Source organism: Urocitellus parryii, chromosome 5, assembly GCF_045843805.1.
Source record: "Urocitellus parryii isolate mUroPar1 chromosome 5, mUroPar1.hap1, whole genome shotgun sequence".
Lineage (NCBI taxonomy): Eukaryota > Metazoa > Chordata > Mammalia > Rodentia > Sciuridae > Urocitellus > Urocitellus parryii.
Window position 1 is genome coordinate 157,136,923 of NC_135535.1, and position 25,301 is coordinate 157,162,223.

General features: G+C 46.0%; 1 protein-coding gene, 1 non-coding gene and 1 pseudogene across 4 annotated transcripts in view; 2 read left to right on the forward strand and 1 right to left on the reverse strand.

The window, feature by feature from the left end:
- The first annotated feature begins 389 nt into the window (after window positions 1-389).
- Window positions 390-581, forward strand: LOC113186991 (translation machinery-associated protein 7 pseudogene; annotated as a pseudogene).
- Window positions 582-1,645: 1,064 nt separating this feature from the next.
- On the reverse strand, window positions 1,646-1,718 carry Trnaa-cgc (transfer RNA alanine (anticodon CGC)). The gene has a single exon. It is a non-coding gene; the product is annotated as a tRNA-Ala (tRNA).
- A 6,190-nt stretch (window positions 1,719-7,908) lies between these two features.
- The window catches only part of Hkdc1 (hexokinase domain containing 1), a 48,524-nt gene continuing 31,131 nt past the window's right edge, over window positions 7,909-25,301 (forward strand). For 2 of the 3 annotated variants that reach the window (XM_026394650.2, XM_026394651.2), the window contains exons 1-4: window positions 7,909-7,971; window positions 13,815-13,977; window positions 20,639-20,787; window positions 20,872-20,991. In XM_026394650.2, the coding sequence (XP_026250435.2) occupies window positions 7,909-7,971; window positions 13,815-13,977; window positions 20,639-20,787; window positions 20,872-20,991 (495 nt within the window). The remainder of the gene's footprint in view (window positions 7,972-13,814; window positions 13,978-20,638; window positions 20,788-20,871; window positions 20,992-25,301) is intronic. The other variant, XM_077798361.1, reaches the window with a different exon arrangement.

Consider the following 25,301-nt stretch of genomic DNA (forward strand, 5'->3'; position numbering starts at 1 on the left):
TGCTACCAATGTCATTGCATCTACGGCCTCTCAGATGACAAAGCTAGGCAACACACGTGTGCCTGCTTTCCTATGTATGGACACATGTCTATAAATATTTATATAACACAAAACATCTGTGGCTATATTAAGCTAAACAGGAGTCTTGCCGATGTCCAGTAACAGGAATGGGTTTAGCCTTCTCCTTTGCTTGATTGAAACCTCTCCCTTCAATGGTGAGAAACCACCTTTACCATCCACCATCCATTTACTTAATTTAATTAATCAGTTCCAGTATGCATGGGCAGTGGTTTCAGAACTGCTAAGCCATGCTCTTGGGCATGTCCCCTGAGCCCAGCTGGGAATGACTTTTTAAAATACATTAACTTGGGGTCGGGGCTACAGTCACCATGTCCGGCCAGGAAGGTGGCAAGAAGCAGCCCCTGAGCAGCCTAAGGAGCAGGCCAAGGAGAGGATGAGGGAGAGAAGACTTTCAAACAAAACACAGAGAGGAGTAGAAGAAGCTTGAGGAGCTAAAAGTGAAGCCCGCAGGGAAGGGCCCCCTGCCCACGGGTGGAATTAAGAAATCTGGCAAAGAGTAAGCCTCTTCTTGTGCCTGAAATGGTGGTGACTGTTGATGCCATTCCTATTAAATATTAGATTCCCTGCTGTAACATCTTTTGCCACCTATAGCTAAAATCAAGTGTTGTGTTGGAGTCTGTTGTAAACTTAATAAACTTTTGTAAAATAATAATACACACACACACACACACACACACACACACGCATGCACGCACACACACACACACACACACGGGCTCATTGTCTCTTGAGTCTCATTCAGCCATTCCTACCTCAGCTGTGAATTTCAAGTAGACCCATCCTAGAATCTCGCCAGAATTTGGATTCTGTATCACTTGGAATTAAACTAGTTCACCTGAAAAAAAAAAATACATTGACTCAACTTTAGTACATTAAAGTTCATCCTTTGCTCTGAGAATTTCTGTGGGTTCTGGTGGGAGTGTTATGCCAGGTTTTCACCTTAAGGTGGAATAACACTCCCTCAGAAGGCCCCTGTGCTTTGCTTATTTGATTCTCTCCAAATGGTTCTCTCCCTGGCAAGCATTACTTTGTTTGCTGCCTCTGATTTTTGCCTTTTCTTTCTTTCCTTCCTTCCTTCCTTCTTTCTTTTTTTTTTTTTTTTGGTTGTTTTTTTTTTGGCAGGGGGCAGGGGCAGGGGTACCAGGGATTGAACTCAGGGGCACTCAGGCACTGAGCCACACCCCCAGCCCTATTTTGTATTTTACATAGAAACAGGGTCTCACTGAGTTGCTTGATGCCTCATTTTTTTTTTTTTTTTTTGAGGCTGGTTTTGAATTAACAATCCTCCTGTTTCAGCCTCCGAGCAGCAGGGATTACAGGCGTGTGCCACTGAGCCTCGCCTGGTTCTGACTATTCCACATGTGTGGTTTTTTTTTTTTTCTCTTCTTTTTTTTTGGTGCTGGGGATCGAACTCAGGGCCTTGTGAACTGAGCTACATCCCAGCCCCAGCATGTGTGGGTTTTAAATGTTTCCTCTGAGGCCATTTAGTTTTACCAGAGGGAATTCGAGGTTCCCCATCTCCTCCAAGTGAGGAGGAAAGGAGCACACATGGGTCGGTGTCTTGCGGTGGTGCTGGGGATTGAACCCAGGGCCTTGTGCCTGCGAGGCAAGCACTCTACCCACTGAGCTACACCCCCAGCCCCTATAATATAGATTTTTAACCATTGTATTCAACTCCATGTCCTGCCCCCTGTTTTTCTGAAGTAGCTGGACCTCAGATCCTGAGTATTTCTAGAATTTTACAAGTGTCATTAGTTCACGTAGCAGAATCAACCTGTGCAAGCACCTAGGTTTCAATGTCTCATCTGTGAAGCTATTACTTTTCTTTTTTTGGGGGGTGGTACAAAGGATTAAGCTCAGGGGCACTCAACCACTGAGCCACATCCCCAGCCCTTTTTTGTATTTTATTTAGAGACAGGGTCTCACTGAGTTGCTTAGCCCCTGACCGTTACTGAGGCTGGCTCCAAACTGGTGATCCTTCTGTCTCAGCCTCCTGAGCCGCTGGGATTACAGACATGTGTTACTGTGCCCCATGAAGCTATTACTTTTCTGTGTCCAAAATTATGTTAATGACTCTTATTGACCACTATTTATTTCCCTTTTTCATCTCCAGCCCTTTTTATGTTTAATTTGATACAGAAAACCTCACTTGTTAAGTTGCTGAGGCGGGTCTTGAACTTGAAATCCTCCTACCTAAGCCTCCTGAGCTGCTGGAATTACAGGTGTGTACCACCAAACCCAGTTATTTCCTTTCATTTTTGTGTCCTCTTGAATTTATGCCATGTTTAACCAAAAGTCTCGTACACTTTCTGAAGTTGGTTATTTTGTGCAGTTGAGATTGAAATTATGCTGAGAATTATTAAAAGCCATCTGAATTACATTTCCTTGTCTCTTATCTTTCTAAATATGTGTTTTGAAAATAGGGCTTTTAATGTACAGTTGTGATTAAAAAATAGTCCTGTCATAGTTTCTTTGTGAGCATTCCCTGTCTTCCCTGGGCATGCAACAAACCTATAAAAAGATCAGTAGTATTCTTTTGAAACTTGCTGAGGCTGACATTTCTGTTTCATTTGTGGTTGCTCCATGGAGACTCCATAGTAACTGTAACCAGTGGCAGAGTTTGGAAGTTTTTACATTGATTTTCTTTTTATGGACATTTGTTCTCACTCACTTTTACTCTTTTACAGCAAATGGAATGCCAGCAGGTCAGACTGATTTATGTTTTGGACAACTTAAATTTGGACTTGCCATTTAAAAGAACACAGGGCACAACTCAAGATCTGTTTTCTTAAGTAACAGGAGTACAATTAAAAAAAAAAATTCCTAACTGCTCCTATAATACCCGTAAATAAAATTGGTGCCTAAAAGGACTACACTTTATCTTTTTGGTGTCAGAGAGTGAATTCAGGGGCATTCGACCACTGAGCCACATCCCTATTTTGTATTTTATTTAGAGACAGGGTCTCGCTGAGCTACCTAGTGCTTTGAACTTGAGATCCTCCTGTCTCAGCCTCCTGAGCTGCTGGGATTACAGGTGACACTGCGCCCAGCTACATTTTCTTAGCCTAAGTGACCAAGTGGGATGAGATGAAATACAGGTTTTTAGGAAGGGTCCCTGGCCTGGTGAAGGCTTAGATTCAGGAGATGCATTTAGTGTGCCTTCCCTTGGGTGATCTCAGTAACTTACCCTTCACATAGTGACCAACAAGGTGGCCACAAACTCTTTACAGAGATGAACTTGCCTGTCACCTTCAGGGAGAGCAGAGTTGAGGTAACCCAGGGCCTCCGCACTTTCCACTGTGCTACCTGGGGCTTTGGGCCAGTTTTCTAGCCTAAGTCCCCTGTCTCCCTGTGCTTGGCCTCCAGATCAGGGACAGCCAGTGCAGCCCAATTAAGTGCGGACTCCAGAGCCAGAACACCTGCATTCACATCTCTAGTCCACCAGGTGCCAGGGCCAGTGCTCTGGGCCTCTGCTTCTCCATTCGTAGATCAGGAGAATGGAAGTGGCTGCAGGAGTTAATCTTAAACACCTAGTTAACACCATATATGTGCTTGCTGAATGAACAGGTCAATTTTTCTGGACTTCTGGTGCTCCTACAAGCTTGGTCCTTAAAGGAAAGCAGATATTATCTTTGGGCCTAGCTGGAAAACCAGGCCAAATTTGAGTGTGGTATTATGTGTGGGTACACTGCATGCTTTTAAATATAATGTATTTATGTATATATGTATAAATGTCATATTCATTTATATACATATGTTTACCACTGATATGTATGTATGTATGTATGTATGTGTGTGTGTGTATTTCAAATTGAATATATATATAGACACACACACACAGATTTTTACCAATGGTTCTTAGATTTGTAGAATTTACTTGGAACCTACTTATGTGGTGTACATTTCACTATTAATTTTCTGTTCTTTTCAATAATATTGTATTCCCTTGAAGGCAGGAACTATCTTAAGCTTATTGGATTGACTGAGTCAGCAACATTTGTCAAAATTTTTTGATGCTAAAGATAAATTACATACACACACACACATATACTTATATATAATTAATACATATATATTGTACTAAGCTAATGTCAGACATAAATTAGAAAACTCCAATTTGAATTAAGACTATACCTTTGATTTAGTGTTTGTAGCTTTTATAATTTAACCTGATAAATCATTTTCACTCCTCTTATATGGTTCACAGTATATATAAATCATATCATTAATGCACATGAATTTATATACTCAGTCTTAATATTTCTCAAGGGATGTGATGACACAGTGGCATAGCGACTGTATTTAAAATTGAATTTTTATTAAGATTATTGTTGATTTTTTTTTATTGGTTGTTCACAACATTACAAAGCTCTTGACCTATCATATTTCATACATTAGAATCAAGGGATTATTGTTGATTCACATGAAGTTGTAAGAAATAATAGATTGCTGTCTTTTAGCTGTGGGAAAAAAAGGATAAATATTGTTTGTGCATGTTTTTGCCCATCTTTAGGGTCTCCAAAAGGTAACAAAACTTAGAAATTAAAGTTCTGCTTCCTCCTTTCAATTAATATGTTTGGGTCAGTTGAATGAGGGGGAAGATTGTATTATACACATATATGCATATCATTCACATTCACTGTATATGTGCATGCCTTTGTATGAAAGAAAATCATGCTTCTTTTCACCCCACTTTTTATTGATCAAAGTAGTAAAAATCCATGTGGTTTAAAGTAGGGCTCAGTGGAAACAGAGATCTGTATCAAGATGAGTCTCTTTCCTTAGAGGGAAGATTGGGCCAGATGGGTATTATATTTCAACCAAAATGTCACTTGTCAGTAACAACTTCAGTAATAATAATAATATTGATTAACAGTTATTAATAATATTATTTATTAATAATAATAATTATTATTATCATTTTTGGTACTAGGGTCTAACCCAGGGGCACTTTATCATTGAGCTATATCCTCAGGCCTTTTTTTATTTTGTATTTTGAGACAGGGTTTCACTAAGTTGCTGAGGGTCTTGCTAAGTTGCTAAGGGTGGCCTCAAACTTGTGATCCTCCTGTCTCAGCCTCCCAAGTCTCTAAGATTACAGGCATGCACCATTGTGCCTGGCACACACATCTGTTCTTAAGCAAAATCCAAGATTTTCTAAGGCTTACACTCAGATATCATTGAATAGCTACATAGAGCTTAAAGAGGGTGAAACATTCCAAGGATTGGATTGGAATAATCAGATGAGGAATGGTAAAGAAATCTAATTATTTTATCTTGATTCTATAAAATGAGGAGGCCAGGGCTGGGGATGTGGCTCAAGCGGTAGCGCGCTCGCCTGGTATGCGTGCGACCCGGGTTCGATCCTCAGCATCACATACCAACAAAGATGTTGTGTCTGCCGGGAACTGAAAAATAAATATTAAAAATTCTCTCTCTCTCCTCTCTCCTCTCTCACTCTCTCTTAAAAAAAAAAAAATTAAAAAAAAAAATGAGGAGGCCTGGCTAAATGACTCCAAATGCACATGATCTTTAATAATCATGAAACTTCTTGGTTTAGTCACCAGCCCAGACCTAGAACATAGGTGCTCATGTGCTTAGATTAAAAATGAAATGATGTAACAAGTAAAAATCCTCTAGTGCCTGATGAAAATCCAAAGTCTGCCTGTCTGACTCACACAGGCGACTGGGAGACTTCCAAGACCTTTGGTGATGGTTCTGTTTCCTTTTGCCCACTGGACATTGTAACCTCTTATCTTTGTGGTGAATAAATCAGCAATAGCAGGTGCCATACGCACTGCCGAGGTTACTTTTTAAATGGGGGAAAAAGATAGGTAATGTTGTCATTCGAGGTCACTTGACCTGCCCCAGGTGTTATCCTTGGAGGTCCGGAGGGCATTAGCATGTGTATTTCAGACACAAATTCTACTGAGTTTGGGGAACTGATTGGCTTTGGGAACTGAAAATTAACCTTTGTTTGCTTGTATAATTAAAATAGAGGACTTAAAAGTCATAGTTTGAGGAGTAAACACACTGAAAGGACGGAGGTTATCAGTCTGGGAGACTCTTGGGTCAATTTGGCTGAGAAAAGCATCCGGATTGTTTTAACCAAGCAGCCCCTGCTCTGCAGGCCCAGGCAGACTCCCCCCTGGCTCATCTGCATGATGGTCAGGTAGAGATCAGTGGCTTCCTGAGAGGCAGCTGTTGGAGGTCCCCTGACCAGGCCATCGTCAGTCATTGTTTTGGTTAATAAGATTGTACAGGAGAAAAGCAGATGGAGCCCAGGCTGGTGAGCTGACCAGGACAGCACGCTTTAATCAGAGGCCCCTTGTCACTGAAGAGCAGGCGCCACGTAGGAGCAAGAAACACTGGAGCGCCCTGTGTTAACATGTGGTCACTGGCTGGTTTTACAAAGCATTTGATTAATATTTGGGGACATTAGCGCCAAGAATATCTTTATCTGCTTTTTTCCCCTCAAGGAAGACTGGGTTGGAGTGACATCTTTGTACTTCGTTTTCCAAGTAGTTGAAATTCTTTTTTTTTTTTTTAAATATTTTTTAATTGTCAATGGATCTTTATTTTATTTATTTACACTCAGTGCTGAGACTTGAACCCAATGCCTCACACATGCTAGGCAAGCACTCTATCACTGAGCCACAAACCCAGCCCACAGAATGCTGCTAATAACTATCAACTGAGTATCCCATGAAGAAAGTGGAATTTGAGAACCAGAAGGACAGATCAGTTAAAAGCTGGAGCCTGGAGTCCAACTCCTGGGCTAGATCACTGGCTGAAGCATTTACAAGCTTTGTGATTTTGAATAAGTCATTTAACCTCTCTGAGCCTCAGTTTTTCTCATCTATAAAATGGGGCCACAGAGTGTTCCATTCGTATTAGCTGCTGTTTAACCCTGTGAATGATTTTACTAGCCAGCCAATGACCACAGCCGTAGTGTGGAGTTTATCATTCCTTCATCTTGGTGCCTTTCTTGGTCCTTCTCACATCAAGTATGATGAGTGAGATAAGCTGATCAAATAAATATCTCTGGGGAAAGAAAACTTTTCCCATCTGTGATTTCAATTTTCCTCTGGCAGCAGCTTCCCAAAGAGTCATGGCGACTTCATTCTCAAGCATATTTTTTTCCTGGGTCACTACCTGGGAAACAAAGGGTGTCTGCCTTTACATCAGGAATAGATAAACCTTTATCGATCGTTTTCCATTAACCGTGGGCTGTTAGCTAAGAGACTGGATCTTTCACAAATGGAGGAATTTGCTTCAACATTTTTGGTAACTCCCTGACCAATTAAGACAGTCCTTCAGGGGACCAAGGAGGGGGACCAATGAGTCATGGAGTTTTGATACCAGGTAGAGGAGAAAGGGATTAAAGAGGAAAACCCGGGGCTGGACATTTGCAGGCAGCTCCACTGGAAGTTGGCTTTGTTTAGTGCCCAACTTCTTAAAAGATTTTCCTCGGCTGAGTGGGCTTGGTGGAGCCCTGGCCTGAGAGCGTTGCTCAGCAACGAGATTTTGTGGCACTCGCTACTCAAATAGTCAAGCAACCCATCCGTTCCCGGCCTCCCCCTCTACTGGCCCTCAGCTACCACCAGAGCCTCTGTTAGACAATGAAGTGTGTGGCAGAGGGAGGGACCGAGACAGGGGGCGAAGTTTAATCATTGAACCAGGCGGACTGGAAGTATTTAGGCGGCAGCACCCAGCTCAAGGCCTGGACAAGAGGTGTGCAGCGCCCTGAAGTCGTGGGAAAAACACTGCCCTATTCTTTGGTCTTTAGTCTTCGCCTAAATCAGGAGAAACCAAACTTGGGGAAACATGTTTGCGGTGCATTTGCTGGCATTTTACTTCACCAAGCTGAAAGAGGATCAGATCAAGAAGGTAAGGACTCACAAAGCCAAGAGATGTGGGGGCCTTCTGCAGATCTCCTCCTGCATCAGAAAAGGACTCAGGAGCTGGGGGTGTCGCTCAGGAGCAGTGCTGCTTGCCTAGCCCGGGGGAGACCCTGGGTTCCATTCCTAGTTTCAGAGAGCTTATGAAGAACAGCTCTGCGAGCCTCTGACAAGTAAAAACTCAGAGGGGGCAGGAGAGGTACGTCTGCACACCCCTGGGCAGTGCCTTACTGTCCTGAACCCTGAATTTCAGTGGAACTTTCTGGCAGATATCACAAAGCAAGGAGCTGAGGAGAAAGTGTAGGGAATGCTTGAAGGGGTTTGTCTCAGGAATGTAGGAGGAGGCTTGATTCAGGGATGCTTTGGGGGAAAGGCCACATGGAAGAGTCATTTGTAAAGAAGTTTTAAGAACTTCTGAAGAAGATCTGATTATGTATATAAAATATAAGACCCTCAAGAGGAATGTAAAACTTATTTGTTTGCAGTAGCTGGGGATGGAACCTGGGGCCTTGCTCTCTACCACTGAGCTATATCCCCAGTCCCTTTTGTTTTATTGAGACAGCATCTCGATAGGTTGTCCTGGCTGGCCTCAAACTTATGATCCTCCTGCCTCAGCCCCCTACGTAGCTGGGATTATAGTGTTTGCCACTGTGTCTGGCTATATAATTTGCTTATATTATAATGTATATAGTTTACATATATATGTTTGTGTGTATATATATATATATTTTTTTTTTTGAGGGCTCCATATATAGTTCATGCTAGCCTTGAATTTCTGGCCTCAAGCCATTCTCCTGTCTCAGTCTCCCAAATAGCTGAGACTACAGGTGCATACCACTGTGCTTCGTAGTTTTAATGTGTGCTAATTGAAATGTTTATCATTAGCACATGCTATTTGCCAACAGTGCACTATTAAAGGTGTGCATTATTTGGTCACTTTGCCCCAGGAACTAGATTGCAAAATTCATTCCAAATTTGGCTAGTTAAAGGTTGCCAAGGTCAACTGCGGGTAATCAGATCCTCTCCAGGCAGCTGAAACAAGCCTGCCTTTCGGGCTGCAGTGGGCCAACTGGCTGTCAGCAGCAGCAGGGCCACCGAGTGGCATGACTCAATTTATAGATAACAGATGGACTCAGCCAAGGTCACCCAGGTATTTAAGGTGAAATCCAACTAAACCTACATCTGAGATTGCCAATCCCAGCTATCTCTCTATTTACTATGATGTCTTCCTGCTTTTCCAAATAAGAGGATGAAGCCCTCACAGCCTTAGTGTGTTTGGTGAGATAAACTTCCACTAAATTCTATTCATGAGGAAGTTAGGTGAGAGGTACAGCAAACTTAGAAATATAAAGCAGTGAGTTTAACCTTTTAATTTGTATTTGTTGGTTAGACTCACAGAGCCCCCTACTGGAGACTGGAGGAGGTGAACGAATCCTCCGCAGCCCTGCTTGGGATTCCCTTCCTGTTATTACCTTTGCTTGGGAAAGATGCAACTCCCACTCCCAAGAGGGAGTCTTGGAACCCTGAGATCTTTGGTTCTGCAAAGTTCTTTCATTTCCTTGGGCCCTCTGTGGTGGCTGACCTTTTGTTCCACCTTAGGTTAAGGCGAGACATGTTTGTCCACCAGCCCAGGTACAGGATCGGATGGCCTCTGTGGAAATGCAGGCTCCCGGGTCTTTTTGCAAGAAGGATCAGTCTTTGTAAATACCTGGAGTCCACCTGCCCCCTCCCTGTGGGAGGTAAGAAAGTGGAGCATTTTGCAGTTAACCTGGGAACCTAAGCGTTTCTGGGGGAGCCTGCTTTGTGGCTCTTGGGCTGAGTCATAGATTCTGAGAACATTCCTCCATGTGAATGTTCTCAGAAACACATCTGGTCAAAAGGCACCCAGTGGTCCTGTAGCCAGTCCTGTCTTAGCTTGTGCCTCTAGAACGTCTGAGCTCACACATGCCGGCAAGGGTTACTGTTCAGACCCTGGAACGGGTTTTTTTGTTTGTTTGTTTTAAATCTCCTCATTCCAACATTAAAGACAAAAGTAAAACAAAACAAATAAGAAGAATGGAAAAGAGGAACCCTCTGACAGCTTCTTTTCCAATTCAGTATGTTGACATTATTGACCTGTCGATAGCACTGGCCGGGCCTGGTCACTGACCTGCCGACTGCTCTTCCATAAGAACAGGACTGGTCAGGTTTTCAGTGAGTCTTTTTTATGGTTTAGTAAGTGAACATTATGAAAATGTGGAAATGTTGCCTTTATTTTTTATTTTATTTATTTATTTGGTACCAGGGGGATTGAACCTGGAGGGGTTTAACCACTGAGCCACATCCCCAGCCCTTTTAAAATATTTTATTTAGAGACAGGGTCTCACTGAGTTGCTTAGGGCCTTGCTAAGTTGCTGAGGCTGGCTTTGAACTCAAAATTCTCCTGCCTCAGCCTCCCAAGCCACTGGGATTACAGGTGTGTGCCATGGTGCCTAGTGAAATGTTACCTTTAATCTCACCTTTAATTTATCTTTAATAACAAACACGGTCATGTTTGCTATGTGGGTACCCTTGTGGCCATTTTTTCTCCATGATTATAATGATAATGTGCTGTATGTACAGTTCTGCATCTTTCTTTTTTCTTTTTGGTACTGGGGATTGAACCCAGGGGCAATCACTGAGTCACATCCCCAGCCCTTATTTATATTTTATTTATTATTTATATTTTGTTTAGAGACAGGGTCTGACTGAGTTGCTTAGGGTCTCACTAAATTGCTGAGACTGGCTTTGAACTCGAGATCTTCCCGCCTCAGCCTCCCGAGCCTCTGGGATTACAGGCATGCGCCACTGTGCCTGGCTCAGTTCTGCATCTTGATTTTAGCACTTATTATTTTGTTGTAAATGCTTATATCCACTCCTCCACTATCTGAATAATTATTAATTTAATGTCTTCCTAATATTTATTAAGTAGGTATGTCGCATCTTATTTAAACTTTGCCTTATCAATGACATTTGGATCCTCAAAAATATTCTTCTTTAGTAACTAAAATATGGTTACATATGTGAGATCATTTGAGTTCTCTGTTCAAAAATTTTTCCTAATTTGACTCAGAATGAAAGTCGGATTCCTTACAATGAAAAATATATTGCCATGACAAAGATGGGCCTGTGATTATTTTTCTCCATATTTAGCATTATTTAAAAGGTTAAATCTGACTGCTTTATATTTTTAAGTTTGCTGTACCTCTCACCTAACTTTCTCATTTAATAAATAGAATTTGGTGGAAGTTTCTCTCACTGGCTGTCAGCAGCAGCAGCAGCAGCAGGATAGATTCCTGAAGTGAAACCCGTAGGTCAAAGAGCAGAACCTCTTTATGACTCTTGTTTCGTCCCAGGAGACCTCTGGACTAAGTGATCCCTAAGGCCCCATCCAGCTTCTACATTTTGCAGTTCACCAGTTCTGAGCTTCAAGGATTGTTAACAACCCTTGCTGTTTGTGAATTTGCTTTTTCCAAGATAAACGCGATGGTTGCTGGCTCTCCTGTTTAGGTGACATTTCCTATTACAGTTTGTGAGCCCCTCCAAAAGTGGGCTTGCTGCTCTGCAACCCCAGCTCCCTCCTTTGGTGCCTGGGACACGTGTCCCTGGTTACACATGCCCCAGATCACCTGCATGGGTTAAAAAGATAGCTTTTTTTTTTTTTTTCTTCCTGTCCTAACATACATTTCATTCTTCCTGTTTAGCTACTGGGCCAGGGACATAAAGAATAGATAAGAAACTGCTGGGTTGACATTCTTTCCACCATAACTTTGACTTATTGAAAGCAGACGCCACCCATGGGCTAAATGACACTGGCAGGATGCAGTTCACAATGGCCCCCAAAGGGCCTCGTCTTATGGACGAGGATGTCGTTCTGTGGATGCCTGAGAAACTCTATACTCTCAGGCGGAGCAAAAATGATCAGCAGGTTGAGGGGGGCACAGTCTGAGGGGCTTTGATAAAGGACCAAGCTTGGTTCCCACATGGGGCATTCCCACTCTTTCTTCTCCAACCCCAATTACGTGGGTCACGTTCGGTCCGTGCGGTGTTCTGTGATTGTGTGTGGCTGTGCCACCAATTAATCCTCAATGGACGCGGGTGAGTAGGAGGCTCCTAATGAAGCCTGACCTGGTTATCGTCTTTCTTCTCAGACCCTCGGAAAGCTCAGTGCTCCTTTATTGTTAACAACCTCTAATGGTTTTCTGGCCTCTCTCTGGTCCCCAAGTCCCCAGAGCCATGGGGCCCTTTCACTGGATTGGGTCATTCTGTCCCTCTGAGGCCTGGCTGACGGCTGGGCACCCTCCTAGGATAAAGAGGGGAGCCCTGTGCTTCTGGTGTCATTTGTCTGTTGGGCACATGGATCCCCCATGGAGCTGTGAGCCAAAACCCGGCTGCGGAGTGGTCCCGGTGCTGTCCCTAATCTACAGCTCTATGAGTGGTCCTCCATGGCTCCAAGCCTTGTTTCCTCATCTCTCAGTTAGGGACAATAACTGTGGCCTCATCTGGCTGCCTCAAAGGGGTATCATAGGGTTTTCATTTTTTATTTTTTGGTAATGGGAATTGAACCCAGGGGCGCTTAACCTCTGAGCCACATCCCCAGCCCAGGAGCAAACTTTTCTCTAAGGACACGTACTTTTCTCTAAGTACACAGAGTACTTTTGTGTACGTCACCTCATCAAATCTCTATGACAGCTGGGTGCGCTGGCACATGCCTATAATCCCAGAGGCTAGGGAAGCTTTTCTGCCCTTCCTGATGTGGACCTTAACACCAAGTGGACTGAACACACCCGTGCTTTTTATCGCTTCCTTCCTTGGGGGTAGGGTTCCTTTGCCTCAATTTCTTGGTTACTTGAATGACATCCGCTCATTTCCAATAGCAATTTGAGGTGAGTTTTTAAACTTCATTTTAATTAGGACAGCCAGTTAAATCAAAATGGAAATATGTAGGACTAGATTTATTTATTTATTTATTTATTTATTAATTTATTAAGGACTAGTTTATTTTTAAAGGAAATTCTTTTTTTTTTTTGGTGCCAAGGATTGAACCCAGGGGTACTCAACAACTGAGCCATATCCCCAGCCCTTACTATTTAATTTATTTATTTATTGACTTTTTGATACAGGGGATTGAACCCAGGGGTGCTGAATCACATCCCCAGCCCTTTATAATTTTTTATTTTGAGAAAGGGTTTTGCTACATTGCTGAGGCTGGCCTCAAACGTGCAATCCTCCTGCTTCAGTCTCCCCAGTCGCTGGGATTATAGGCATGTGCCACTGCACCCATAAGGACTAGGTTTTAAAGATTGCGGTTGGAAACTAAATTTAGTTCTGAGCTTCCTAACAGCCAATAAACAAAGGGAAATGTTTCTGGATATGTCTGTAATCATAATCGGATCAAAGGAAGTTGCCCTGTTTAGGAATTGAAGATTCAGGCTATCGACTGTCCTTGCCGGTGGAGAGGAAATGGTCCCACAGGGGAGGCCTCGAAGTGGGAACTGGAAGCCCTGCATGCTCCAGGAGGTCCCCACCCCCTGGCTACTGTCCGGTCAGAATAGCAGGAAGTCGATTCTTCCCCAGAGCTTGCCCTTTAGAGGAATAAGCGGGCACCTCTCAGTCTTCCGTTTCATCTGCTCCCCCAGCTCCCCACTTGGTCCCTGGCTGGTGGAGGGCCAGCTAAGGAGACCGTGGGAGAGCCCATCACAAAGCTGTCCCTCAGGTGGGACGCAGCCTCAGGGTGGGAGTGGGAGTTTACAGCCTTGGCTGGAGGGCAAGCACCGCCACCTGCCAACCCTGTCGCCCCAACATCTGTTCCAGGTGGACCGATTCCTGTATCATATGCGGCTCTCTGATGAGACCCTTCTGGACATCATGGCCCGGTTCCAGGTTGAGATGGAGAAGGGCCTGGGGAAGGACACCAACCCCACGGCCTCGGTGAAGATGCTGCCCACCTTTGTCAGGGCCATTCCAGACGGCTCAGGTGAGTGGGGCTGGGGCTCCCGGACCTGGTCCCTGGCTCCTCCTGACTGATGAGTCCCTGATGTTTGCTTTTATATCCATCTTCTCTCCCCACAACCCTTCTCCCTGACCCTCTTGGCTTCAGTGCTGCTGACCGCCTTTGGGTTCCACAATCAAGACACCCTGCATTCTCGCTGCCCATGTTGGCCTCACACATTCTGTCCTCTGTCTCTTTCTCTTTTTGGTACCATGGATTGAACCCAGGGGTGCTTAACCGTTGAGCCACATCCCCAACCCTTTTTATATTTTATTTTGAGGTAGGGTCTCATCTCACCAAGTTGCTTAGGGCCTCGCTGTTGCTGAGACTGGCTTTGAACTTGCAGTCCTCCTGTCTCAGCCTCCTGAGTCGCTGAGATTGCAGGTGTGCACCACTGCACCCGACCTGTCTCCTGTACTGCTGCAGCATCCCACCATTCTCGCCCTGGTGAGCATCACCTTAGCTCTCCAAGAGTAGTCTAGAAAGATCACTCTCTGCCTCAGATGGGAAGCATCCTTGTACTGGGTCAGGTGCTTATCAGAATCCTGGTCACCATGGTGGATGAGCGTCTCCCCTGGACTAATGGCTCCATGAGGCCTGGCACTTATTCACCGCAGTGTTCGGAGCATCTAATGCACTGTGGGCCTGACACAGGAGTTGAAAGAACAATAAATGGCATTCATTCCTAGGTGCCTAGATTCTAGGCTAGAGAAATAATGAAAGGAAGCATGTTGCAATGGAAAGAGAATTAAATGACAATTAAAGAAAATTGGATTGTAGGCCCAGCTCTGTCCCTCCTTGGTGACTTTGGGCAAGTGATGAGCCTTGGTTTCTCCATCTGTAGAATGAGAGCATTGGCCTAGGTATTGGTTTCTATTGTTGTGTTTTATTTTGATCTCACTTAGTTGCTTAGGGCCTTGCTGTTGCTGAGGCTGGCTTTGAACTTGCCTTTGTAGGGGTGAGTGGGAGCAGGCTGGCTGGCCCAGGGGTCTGCATTAGGACTAGGCTCCATATTTGCCTGGGCATAAGATTTAGATTCACCCCGGGCAATTCCTAAACATGTGGTTTCCCAGGTCTTTCCCTGGAGGTCTAGTAAAATTTAGTGGATTCACACGACACAAATGTACGCTCTTACAGTCTGGCGATCAGAACTCTGAAATGGTTCTCGTTGGGCTAAAATCAAAGGGTTGGCAGGGCTGCCTTCCCTCTGGAGGCTCCAGGGAGCACATCTCCCTGCCTTTTCCAGCTTCTTGGAGCCACCGCAATCCTTGCCTTATACTCCCTTCTGTCTTCAAAGCCAGCAGTGTCGCGTCATCAAATCTTTCTCTGGAAGCTGGGTGTGGTGGCTCCTGCCTGTAATTCCAGCAACTTGAGAGGCTGAGACAGGAGGATAGTGAGTTCAAAGCCAGCCTCAGAAACTCAGCAAGGACCTCAGCAATTTAGCAAGATCCTGTCTCTAAATAAAAATAAAAAAGGACTGGATTGTGCCTTGGTACAAAAAACAAAATCAAGCTGGGTACGGTGGCACATGCCTGTAATTCCAGCAACTGGGAGGCGGAGGCAGGAGGAGTTTGAGTTCAAAGCCAGCCTCAGCAAAAAGTGAGGCGCTAAGCAAGTTGGTGAGACCCTGTCTCTAGATAAAATATAAAATAGGACTGGGGATGTGGTTCGGTAGTCGAGTGCCCTGAGTTCAATCCCCTGTACCAAAGGGGGAAAAGAAATCAAATCTTTCCCTATCTCTGACCCTCTGCCTCCCTCTTCCACATTTAGAGACCCTCTGATGACATTAGGCCCATTCAGATTATCCAAGACCATCTCTCAGGCTCAAGGTCCATCGATGATCAATTTTGATTCTATTTAGTTCCCCTTTGCCATTTGCTCTAACATAATCAGGGATTGGGACATGAGGGGATGGGGGCATTATTTGACTACCACAGCCTAGGGCTCTCTAGATGGGATCTGGGAGTTCCTACCTGACTGGTAATTGCTGAGCATCTCCTGCGGTCACGAAACACTAGGACCTCACTGCCCGAGCTCCGCCTAGAACCCTGTGGAGAAGCCGCAGGTCAGATGGGAGCACTGAGGAGCCAGACCCCCCCCATTTTCAAGGCCCCAGTGCTCAGAGCCTCAGGGCCCCAGAAGGAGCAGGGGCTGAGCTTGGGGAGTTCTCGGGGGGCCTTTGATTTGATGAGTTGAATTCTGGGTCACTCTGGGGCAAGGCTGGGGTCAAAGTAGCTTGGCTCTGTGGGTTGAGAGGCCCGGCCTCCTCGCTGGCAGATGTGTGATCGTGATGGGCAGAACACCCCCCTTGAGGAACAGGAGCTTTGGAGGGAGACACCCGTACTTTGAAATCTCAGCCCCACCTCTGGCAGGACTCGATGAGAGTGCGAAGGGGCCTGTGGTCCTTGATGGGTCCTTCCGAGCCATTCTGCAGAAGCCTCTGAGTCACAGGGTGTGCGTGGGGTCCGCGAGGAGCACGAGGGCGAAGTCCTCACTGCTTCCTGAGCTGTGGCCCCACCTCCAGATACCAAGAAGGTGTGGCCCCAACAAGCAAAGAGAGTGGCCTTGGATGATCTGGAGATCTGGGGCTGGCTGCTGCAGATGGTTTGGAAGTGAGGTTGATCATGTTCCAGAAACTCCACCTTCCCTGGGTTTTTCACTGTTCACTTAGAACCTCTCACCTACCACATGGCGCCCAGTGGTTCTGTGGCAGAGAGGTCCCTGGGCCCAAGTATCTCATGAGCCCTTGCAAACCGACCACTGCGTTCCTGTCCTCCTCCGTGCAAGGGGATGGCCAGCATGCCAGTCCAACAGTGGGACTGTCAATGGGGGGGCCACAGGAGTTTCTCCCTTCCTCTCTGAAGGCTTGAATCTTTTCATTTTGTGCAATGAAATGACAATAGAAAGATCCACAGGAGAACTATGTGCAAATTTATTAATGTTCACGGACACACAGGAGCCACACATAATGGGAAACTTGAAGAAGAGCGGGGGTGGCTGTTGTGGCTTAAATACCCTCTTCATAAGGGAGAGGGAAGTGGGGGGTAAGGCAATTTCAGAGGGTAGTAAATGATTTTTTAGGGCCAAAGAGCCCAGAGAGCAGACAATGGCCTGGGACAAAGTTCTTCCAGGCTCTAGGTAGGGTGTTTGGCTTTCGGTCTCCTTGGTGATAAGAGGTAACCTTCCTTGGTTAATGACATCTCGGTAGAGGACTGAAGGCAGACGTGTTCCTTCTCGGCAGATGGGGTCCCTAGGCAGAGGAGGGGACTCCAGGGAAGGCCCTTCCTGAATTTGCTGCTCTCCAGGTGCTCCAGAGTGGCGCATTTGGGGGTCTTGTTTTCTAAGCTGACATTAGGATCTAGTGTGGTTTTGTGAATGAAGTGCTTTAAAATCTCCCAGATGTTGTCCCCAGTCTTCTGTGACTCTTGTGAGCTGATGGTGTCATTTCGTGATTACTGACAAAATCAAATAACCCATTCAGAAATGTATGCAATGTCCCTCGAGCTCCTTCTGCATCTGCTCGCCTCCATAGCTTCCCCTCTCCTGAGGGTGTCAACTGTCTCCTGAGGCCGACTCACCTCCTAGCCTTTTAAATATCTGCCAGGGACCATTCTTAGGACCAAGAGTCTTCACAGTGTTTTATCATCCTCCGCCTCTAGCAGGTGTGGAAGGAGGGGCCCCAGAAGCCCCCAGCCTGGGGTGGGGTGAAGGTGGTTAGAGGGCCTCAGCAGGACCCCAGCTGGCTTCTGCCTCCACGTGCTTCCTAGGCCTGCACGTAGGCCTGGGATGAGCCCGGGGGGCTCTGAGGTTACCTGCCAGCATGGCTGATGGTCCCAGAGGGTTTGTAGTTGTCTGAGAATAAGAATCAGATTCACCTGGAACGATTCCCAAACCCGGTTTTCCTAGCCTCTCCCTCTGGAGATGGAATGTCCAGAATCTCTAAGGCGAGTCACTGTGAGCCTTCAGGAGACACGGCACTGGGGAGTACAGAGGGAAGGAAGGCACGAACCCTGGCATGGCTTAGGAGAAAGGACCCCTGTCTCTGAGGATCATCAGCAGCCAACAGATGATGGAAAAAAGTCTGCACAATTGGGAGGCCCTGAAGGTCCCCCGCTGTCCTGGCCCCCCTCCTCTGCCTGGGCAGGGCCTCCCTCCCTCAGGCTCCAGTGAGTTCTTCCTGTGGGGTTAGAGTCACATCACAGAAGGGATCACACCACGTGGTTTCCATGAAACAGCACCTTGAGTCACCAGAGGAGTGACATGTTTGCACAGTGATAACAGCACTCTGTGTGGTGTGGGGGGTAGGGAGAGGAAGATCTCCGCACTAGCCAGGTCTCACACTCCGGCTGCCATTTGTGCAGCTCCATAGCCTCCTCTTTTGCTAAACCCTCGGGCTGCCCTGATTGGTGCCAGAGGTTTTTTGTTTGCTTTTTTCCCCTCAAAATATCAATCAGACCTTGGCATTCCCTTGCTCAAAATCTGTGAGCCAGGTGCCATGGTGCACACCTGTAGTCCCAGCGGCTCAGGAGGCCAAGGCAGGAGGATCATGAGTTCAAAGCCAGTCCTCAGCAATGCAGTGAGGCCCTCAGCAACTCAGTGAGACCCTGTCTCTAAATAAAATATAAAAAGGGCTGGGGATGGGGCTCAGAGTTTAAGTGCCCCTGGGTTTAATCCTCTGTACCAAAACAACAACAACAACAAAAAACCAAGCAAACAACAACAACAAAACTTTCTGTGGCTCCTGCTCACCTTCTGGATAAAGCCCTAACTCTCTGGGGTAGGGTGACTTTTCTAGATCCTCCTGATTTACCCCAGACTACCTTCCAGGCCCATTTCTGCTTCAGAACCACAGGCGCCCATTCCTTTGCTCATGGTCTCCTCTCCCTGGAACATGGCTGTCCCCTGCCTGGATACCTAACTTGCTCTCGTCCCCACACTCAGCTGTGTCTGCCCCCTCCCAGCTCTGATTTGGGCACCTCTCCCTGTACTTTCCACCCTTAGAGTCCCTGTCCTCCTGATGGAAATGGCTTCCTTCTGCACCTGCACTGCTGATAAACTCCCCAAGGCAGCTGCAGCCTTTCATCTTTGCATTCCTAGCACCAGGCCTGGGACATGGCACTGACAGGTGCCCCATAAATGTTTGTACATGGTGATCTGCTGATTTCCACACCAAGGAAACGTCTGGGTGAGTGTCTCTAGCTGCTGCATGAGACGTGCTCATAAGAGATGGATAAGGTTTGCTCCCTGGAGTCCCCAGCCAGGTATCATGGCTTCACCTGGCTCATTTCAGAGCTGATCTGGGAAGATAATCTCCAGATGTTTCCACAGAAACAAAAGATGAAACTGGCTGAGTCTATCAATGAGGGTTTTCCACCCTGGCAACCCGGGCGCTTGTTTAGAAGTGCAGAATCTCCACCCACTGGATCACTAGCTGTGGGCTAAGGAGCTCTGAGCCAGCTGAGGCTCTACCTCCAGCTCGTTGACTGCCCAGATTGGAGAAACCCACCGGAAAACACGATGTGTGAGGTCATGACACGAGGGACACAAGATCATGTGGGAATCCAAGGGCAGGAGTGGTGGTGTACTCAGGCCTCGAGGGAACTGGGCCTTGTATGCTTTCTGCCTGTGATTGCTACTTGCAGGTGACCCCGTTGGCTTCCTGCCTGACCTCAAGGGTCAGAAGTACTGACGGTTTGGTTTCTACCATCTACTAGCGACTTCCTCTGTGTTTTATTTCATGCTTTACAAGGAGTGACTCTGGCCAGCTGGCTCCTGAGATCCAGGCAGGTGTGACAGCCGTCATGTAGCAGGACACAGGCCTGTGGGTGCTGGGTTTGTGAGTTGGAAGTTTCACTGACCTGTGCTGTGGGCATGTATCCTGAAGCACACCTGGTACTGGAACCTACCCTTCAGGCATGAATAATATGTACAAAGGCTTGTTGTCAAACGAGTACATGCCTGAGTTTGCATTCCATCTCTGGCTGATGCCAAAGGCACTGGCAGGGATCCTGAGTCGATGTGGCCAGGGCAGCCACACCAGCATGTGCGTCATTTCTACCGTTTTGGTAATGGGCGTCTTTCTTGGACCAGGCTGTGTAGCGTTCCATTTTCTCCTTTTGGAATGGCTCTGGCCTGAAACTTAAGCATCCAGTTGGGTGTGGTGGCACATGCCTATAATCCCAGTGACTTGGGAGGCTGAGGCAAGAGGATTGCAAGTTCGAGGCCAGCCTCAGCAACTTAGTGAGGCCCTCAGCATCATAGCAAGACCCTGTCTCAAAATAAAAAATAGAAAGGGCTGGGGATGTGGCTCAGTGGTTGAGCACCCCAGGGTTCAATCCCTGGCACCAAAAATCAAGGGTTCACATGTGTCTTCCCCAAATGAACATTCTCATTTCCTGCAGCTTGGCTGAGTGGGGTGAACTCAGGCTGCAGAGTCGGACATACCTGGGCTCACACCTCACTTCTGTCCCCTGCTGCAGTGGCTCAGACACATGCCACACTCCTCAAGCCCCCCCAAGTGAGCATGCTGACACTCGCCCAGGGGGTGGTCGTGAGCACTAATGGCATTTCCATGTCCACCTTCCAACACTGAGCTCACCACAGCGCAGACCTCAGTGAACGGTGCCTGTCTTTTGTTTCTTAATAGAAAATGGGGAATTCCTTTCCCTGGATCTTGGAGGATCCAAGTTTCGAGTCTTGAAGGTGCAAGTCTCTGAGGAAGGGAAACGAAATGTCCAGATGGAGAGTCAGTTCTACCCAATGCCCAATGAAATCATCCGGGGAAATGGCTCAGAGGTACGGGGCAGGCGGGGAAGTCCTTGTCACCAGGGGTGAGAAGCTGTGCCTTGGGCCCATGTCCTGTGCGTTTTCTTTCTGCAGCTGTTTGACTACGTGGCTGACTGCCTGGCAGATTTCATGAAGACCAAAGACTTGCAGCATAAGAAACTGCCCCTTGGCTTTACTTTTTCTTTTCCCTGCAAACAGACTAAGTTGGAAGAGGTAAGCCTGCAGGGGTGGAGAAGGTGCACTTGCGCAGGAGCCCGGCTGGGCACAGTGGGGACAGCAGGAGCTTTCTGATTTATCTTTCCCTCCACTGTTTGCTAGTGATGAGATGGCACAGACTTGGTTAACACCGTGGCCTTGACTCTGCTCTTAACACGAGCAAAGCTCAAAGGAGGGAGTGGAATGGTTTCCAGTGGCTCTCAAACCTTGGGATGCAGTTTAAGCCCCTGGAGGGCTTGGGACCTAGGTTGCTGGGCTCCACAGAATCACTGGGTCTGCAGACAGGCCCTACATTTGCATTTTTAACAGGTAATAGGAGACACGGAGCTGCTGGTTTGAGGACCAGAGTTAGGACCACTGACACGGCTGCCTAGCATTGGAGTGGGAAGCCTCCGGCATAATCTGTGAAAATAAGTTAAGGGCCAGGGACAATGAGCTTTCTGGGGGCTCAGGGGTTACCGTCAAGAGTGAAGTCTCTCCAGGCCATTCCTGTTTGTGGGGTGGTGGCCTCTGAATCTCCTACTGCACATTCTGGCTAGGACACCCAATGGTTCATCATAAGTGGCTTGGGCCGCTTACTGCTTGGTGCTGGTAGTAGAGCTTCCATATCCCCCAGACCTGGCCTTGAATCACGGTGTCTCCTTGAACAAGTTACTTAACTTCCGAGCCTTTTGTTGTTCATTCATAAAACAAGGGTGAAAATATTTACTTGCTGGTTAAAGGGAAGCTTGACAGATTATTTGTAAAGAGCTTAACGTGGTGCATAAGCCGTAGCCACTGGGTCTCCGTGCTTTTGTGCCGCATTCCAAAGTCAACAGGTGTCTCTGGAGGGCAGGTGCTGTTTGTCTGATTCTCTACCCCCCACCCCCACCTTCACAGGTGTTTGATAACTATCTTACAATTCAAAGGTGCCGTCAATCATGTGATTCCAGTGAGTAGGAACTTGCCCTCCTCTCTGCAGCACAGCAAGGCTGAGGTTTTCTTTCTTTCTTTCATAAATAAAAGGATTGGGGGAAAATAACAGAAAGAAGGTTATGCTTAGATGAGACCTTGATGAACTTGGCTCTGAGCTTCACTGTCCTTGCTGTGTGGAAGAGCAGAGGCGGGCAGTTGGGAATCAGGTGTTCAAGTCAGTCCCAGAGGCTTTGAGCCAAAGATGAATCACCTGTCACCTGGGGCCCAGGAAGCAGGGGGTTTCTCAGGCTTTGTGGGGGTCAGTTTACCCTCAGGATGTGTGATTAAGGGAGCTTCTTTGAGAAATTGAAAGTGATTAAAGAAGATAAGGGCTTGAGAATTAAAAGGCATCTACTGGGTTTGGGGGGTCTATTTGCTTAATTTTTTTGGTGCTGGGGACTGAACCCAGGGCTTCTCTCACTCTAAGCATTTGCTCTGCTACTGAGCTACAGCCTTGATTTTGTGTGTGTCTGAGTATGTTCGGGGTAGGTACTGGGAATTGAACCCAGGGGCCACTGAGCTATACCCCAAACTTTTGTTTTGTTTTGTTTTTGAGATATAGTCTTGCTAAGTTGCTAGACCATAAACTTGCATCCTCCTGCCTCAGCCTCCTAAGTACCTGGGGTTACAGGCATGTGCCACTGTGCCCAGCAATCATTGTTTTCTTTCTCTCTTTCTTTTATTTTTTTAAATGAGAGAGCAGAAAAGCCAAGCCAAAGATAAATTTTTCTGTGTGTTCTCATGATAAAATAGTCATTTTTTTTTGAGAGAGAGAGAGAGAGAGAGAGGGAGGGAATTTTTTTTTAATATTTATTTTTTAGTTTTCGGTGGACACAACATCTTCATTTTATTTTTATGTGGTGCTGAGGATCGAACCCAGCGCCCCACACATGCCAGGCAAGCTCGATACCTCTTGAGCCACATCCCCAGCCCGGTCGTACATTTTTAAAATTTAAAAAAAATGAGGGTTGCCGGGTGCAGTGGTACACACCTGTAAGCCCAGAATTCTTGGGATGCTGAGGCAGGAAGATTAAGAGCTCAAAGCCAATCTCAGTAACTTAGTGAGACCCTAAGCAACTCAGTTAGAGACAGACTAACTTAGAGACAGACTTAAAGAAGAAAATAGAAATCACCTCCAATCCCGGAATTCAGAAATATCTGTTTCTAGAACTGCAGGATTTCTCATCTAGTCACATCTACATTAAATACTAATGTCATGCTGTGAATAGTTTTAAAATAAATAGTTGTATGTTATTATTTATTTTTCCACAAGTTAACATTATACCACAAGCCTTTATCCCTCAGTTTCCCATACACTTTTTCCCTAACGGATCCCACATTTTCCCTGGTATCCTTTGGAGGGAGAAGCCACTCTACCTCACTCTCTCAGATGAACCTGGATCATGAAAAGCCTATGGAGGGAAAAAAAAAAAAGCCTATAAAAAAATAAGTTAGAGAGAGCTACCGCGGGGTGGCGCTGTGGTGCAGCATAGAAACCTGGCGGCGGACGGGAGTCAGAGACCTTGCAAATGAATGGGCTCTGGGTGTCACTCACTGTGAGAACTAGAGCAGTTCCCTGTCTCTAAATAGCAGTTCTTTTTTCTTTTTCTTTTTTCCTCCTCTTCCTCCTCTTTCCCCTCCTCCTCTTCCTGCTTCCCCAACCCTCCCCCTCCCCCTTAACCCCCCTTTCCTCCCTCTCTCCTTCCCCCTCCTTCTTTTTTACTGGATACTGAACCTTTGAGTCACGTCCCCAGTCCCCTTTTTATATTTTATTTAGAATCAGGATCTCACTAAGTTGCCCAGGGCCTTGCTCTGTTGCTGAGGCTGGCTTTGAACTCATGATCCTCCTGCCTCAGCTTCCCCAGCCGCTGGGATTACAAGTGTGTGCCATAGCACCTGGCCTAAATCGAAGTTTCTTTATCCATAAACTGAGGGGATAAGAAGTGTGGTTGGGAGTTTATGAGCTTAGTCACTCTTGACTGGGTGGACTTGGGAGATTCTTTCAACCTCCAGGTTCTCTTCTAGTCTGAAAAATTATATGATTATTTGTGATTTCAGACATGAAACACCTGGGAAACATCATTTGTAAAGAAATTATTGATAATCAGGTGTTGTAACTTATTCCTATAATCCCAGCATCTGGGGAAGCTGAGGCAGGAGGATTGAAATTTGGAAGCCAGCCTGGGCAACCTCGTGAAACTAGTTTCAAGATAAAATTGATGGTACAGAATAGAGGACACAGTAACCAATCCACAAAACTACAACTATCTTATATTTGATAAAGGGGCTAAAAGCATGCAATGGAGGAAGGATAGCATCTTCAACAAATGGTGCTGGGAAAACTGGAAATTCATTTGCACCAAAATGAATCTGAATCCCTATCTCTCGCCGTGCACAAAAGTTAACTCAAAATGGATCAAGGAGCTTGATATTAAATCAGAGACACGGCATCTGATAGAAGAAAAAGTTGGTTATGATCTACACGCTGTGGGATCGGGCTCCAAATTCCTCAATAGGACACCCATAGCGCTAGAGTTAACAAATAGAATCAACAAATGGGACTTACTCAAACTAAAAAGTTTTTTCTCAGCAAAAGAAACAATAAGAGAGATAAACAGGGAGCCTACATCCTGGGAACAAATCTTTACTCCACACACTTCAGATAGAGCCCTAATAACCAGAATATACAAAGAACTCAAAAAATTAGACAATAAGATAACAAATAACCCAATCAATAAATGGGCCAAGGACCTGAACAGACACTTCTCAGAGGAGGACATACAATCAATCAACAAGTACATGAAAAAATGCTCACCATCGCTAGCAGTCAGAGAAATGCAAATCAAAACTACCCTAAGATACCATCTCACTCCAGTAAGACTGGCAGCCATTAGGAAGTCAAACAACAATAAGTGCTGGAGAGGATGCGGGGAAAAGGGCACTCTTGTTCATTGCTGGTGGGACTGCAAATTGGTGCAGCCAATTTGGAAAGCAGTATGGAGATTTCTCGGAAAGCTGGGAATGGAACCACCATTTGACCCAGCTATTCCCCTTCTCGGTCTATTCCCTAAAGCCCTAACAAGAGCATGCTACAGGGACACTGCTACATCGATGTTCATAGCAGCTCAATTCACGATAGCAAGACTGTGGAACCAGCCTAGATGCCCTTCAATAGATGAATGGATAAAAAAAATGTGGCAGTTATACACTATGGAGTATTACTCTGCATTAAAAAATGACAAAATCATAGAATTTGGAGGGAAATGGATGGCATTAGAGCAGATTATGCTAAGTGAAGCTAGTCAATCTTTAAAAAACAAATACCAAATGACTCCTTTGATATAAGGGGTGTA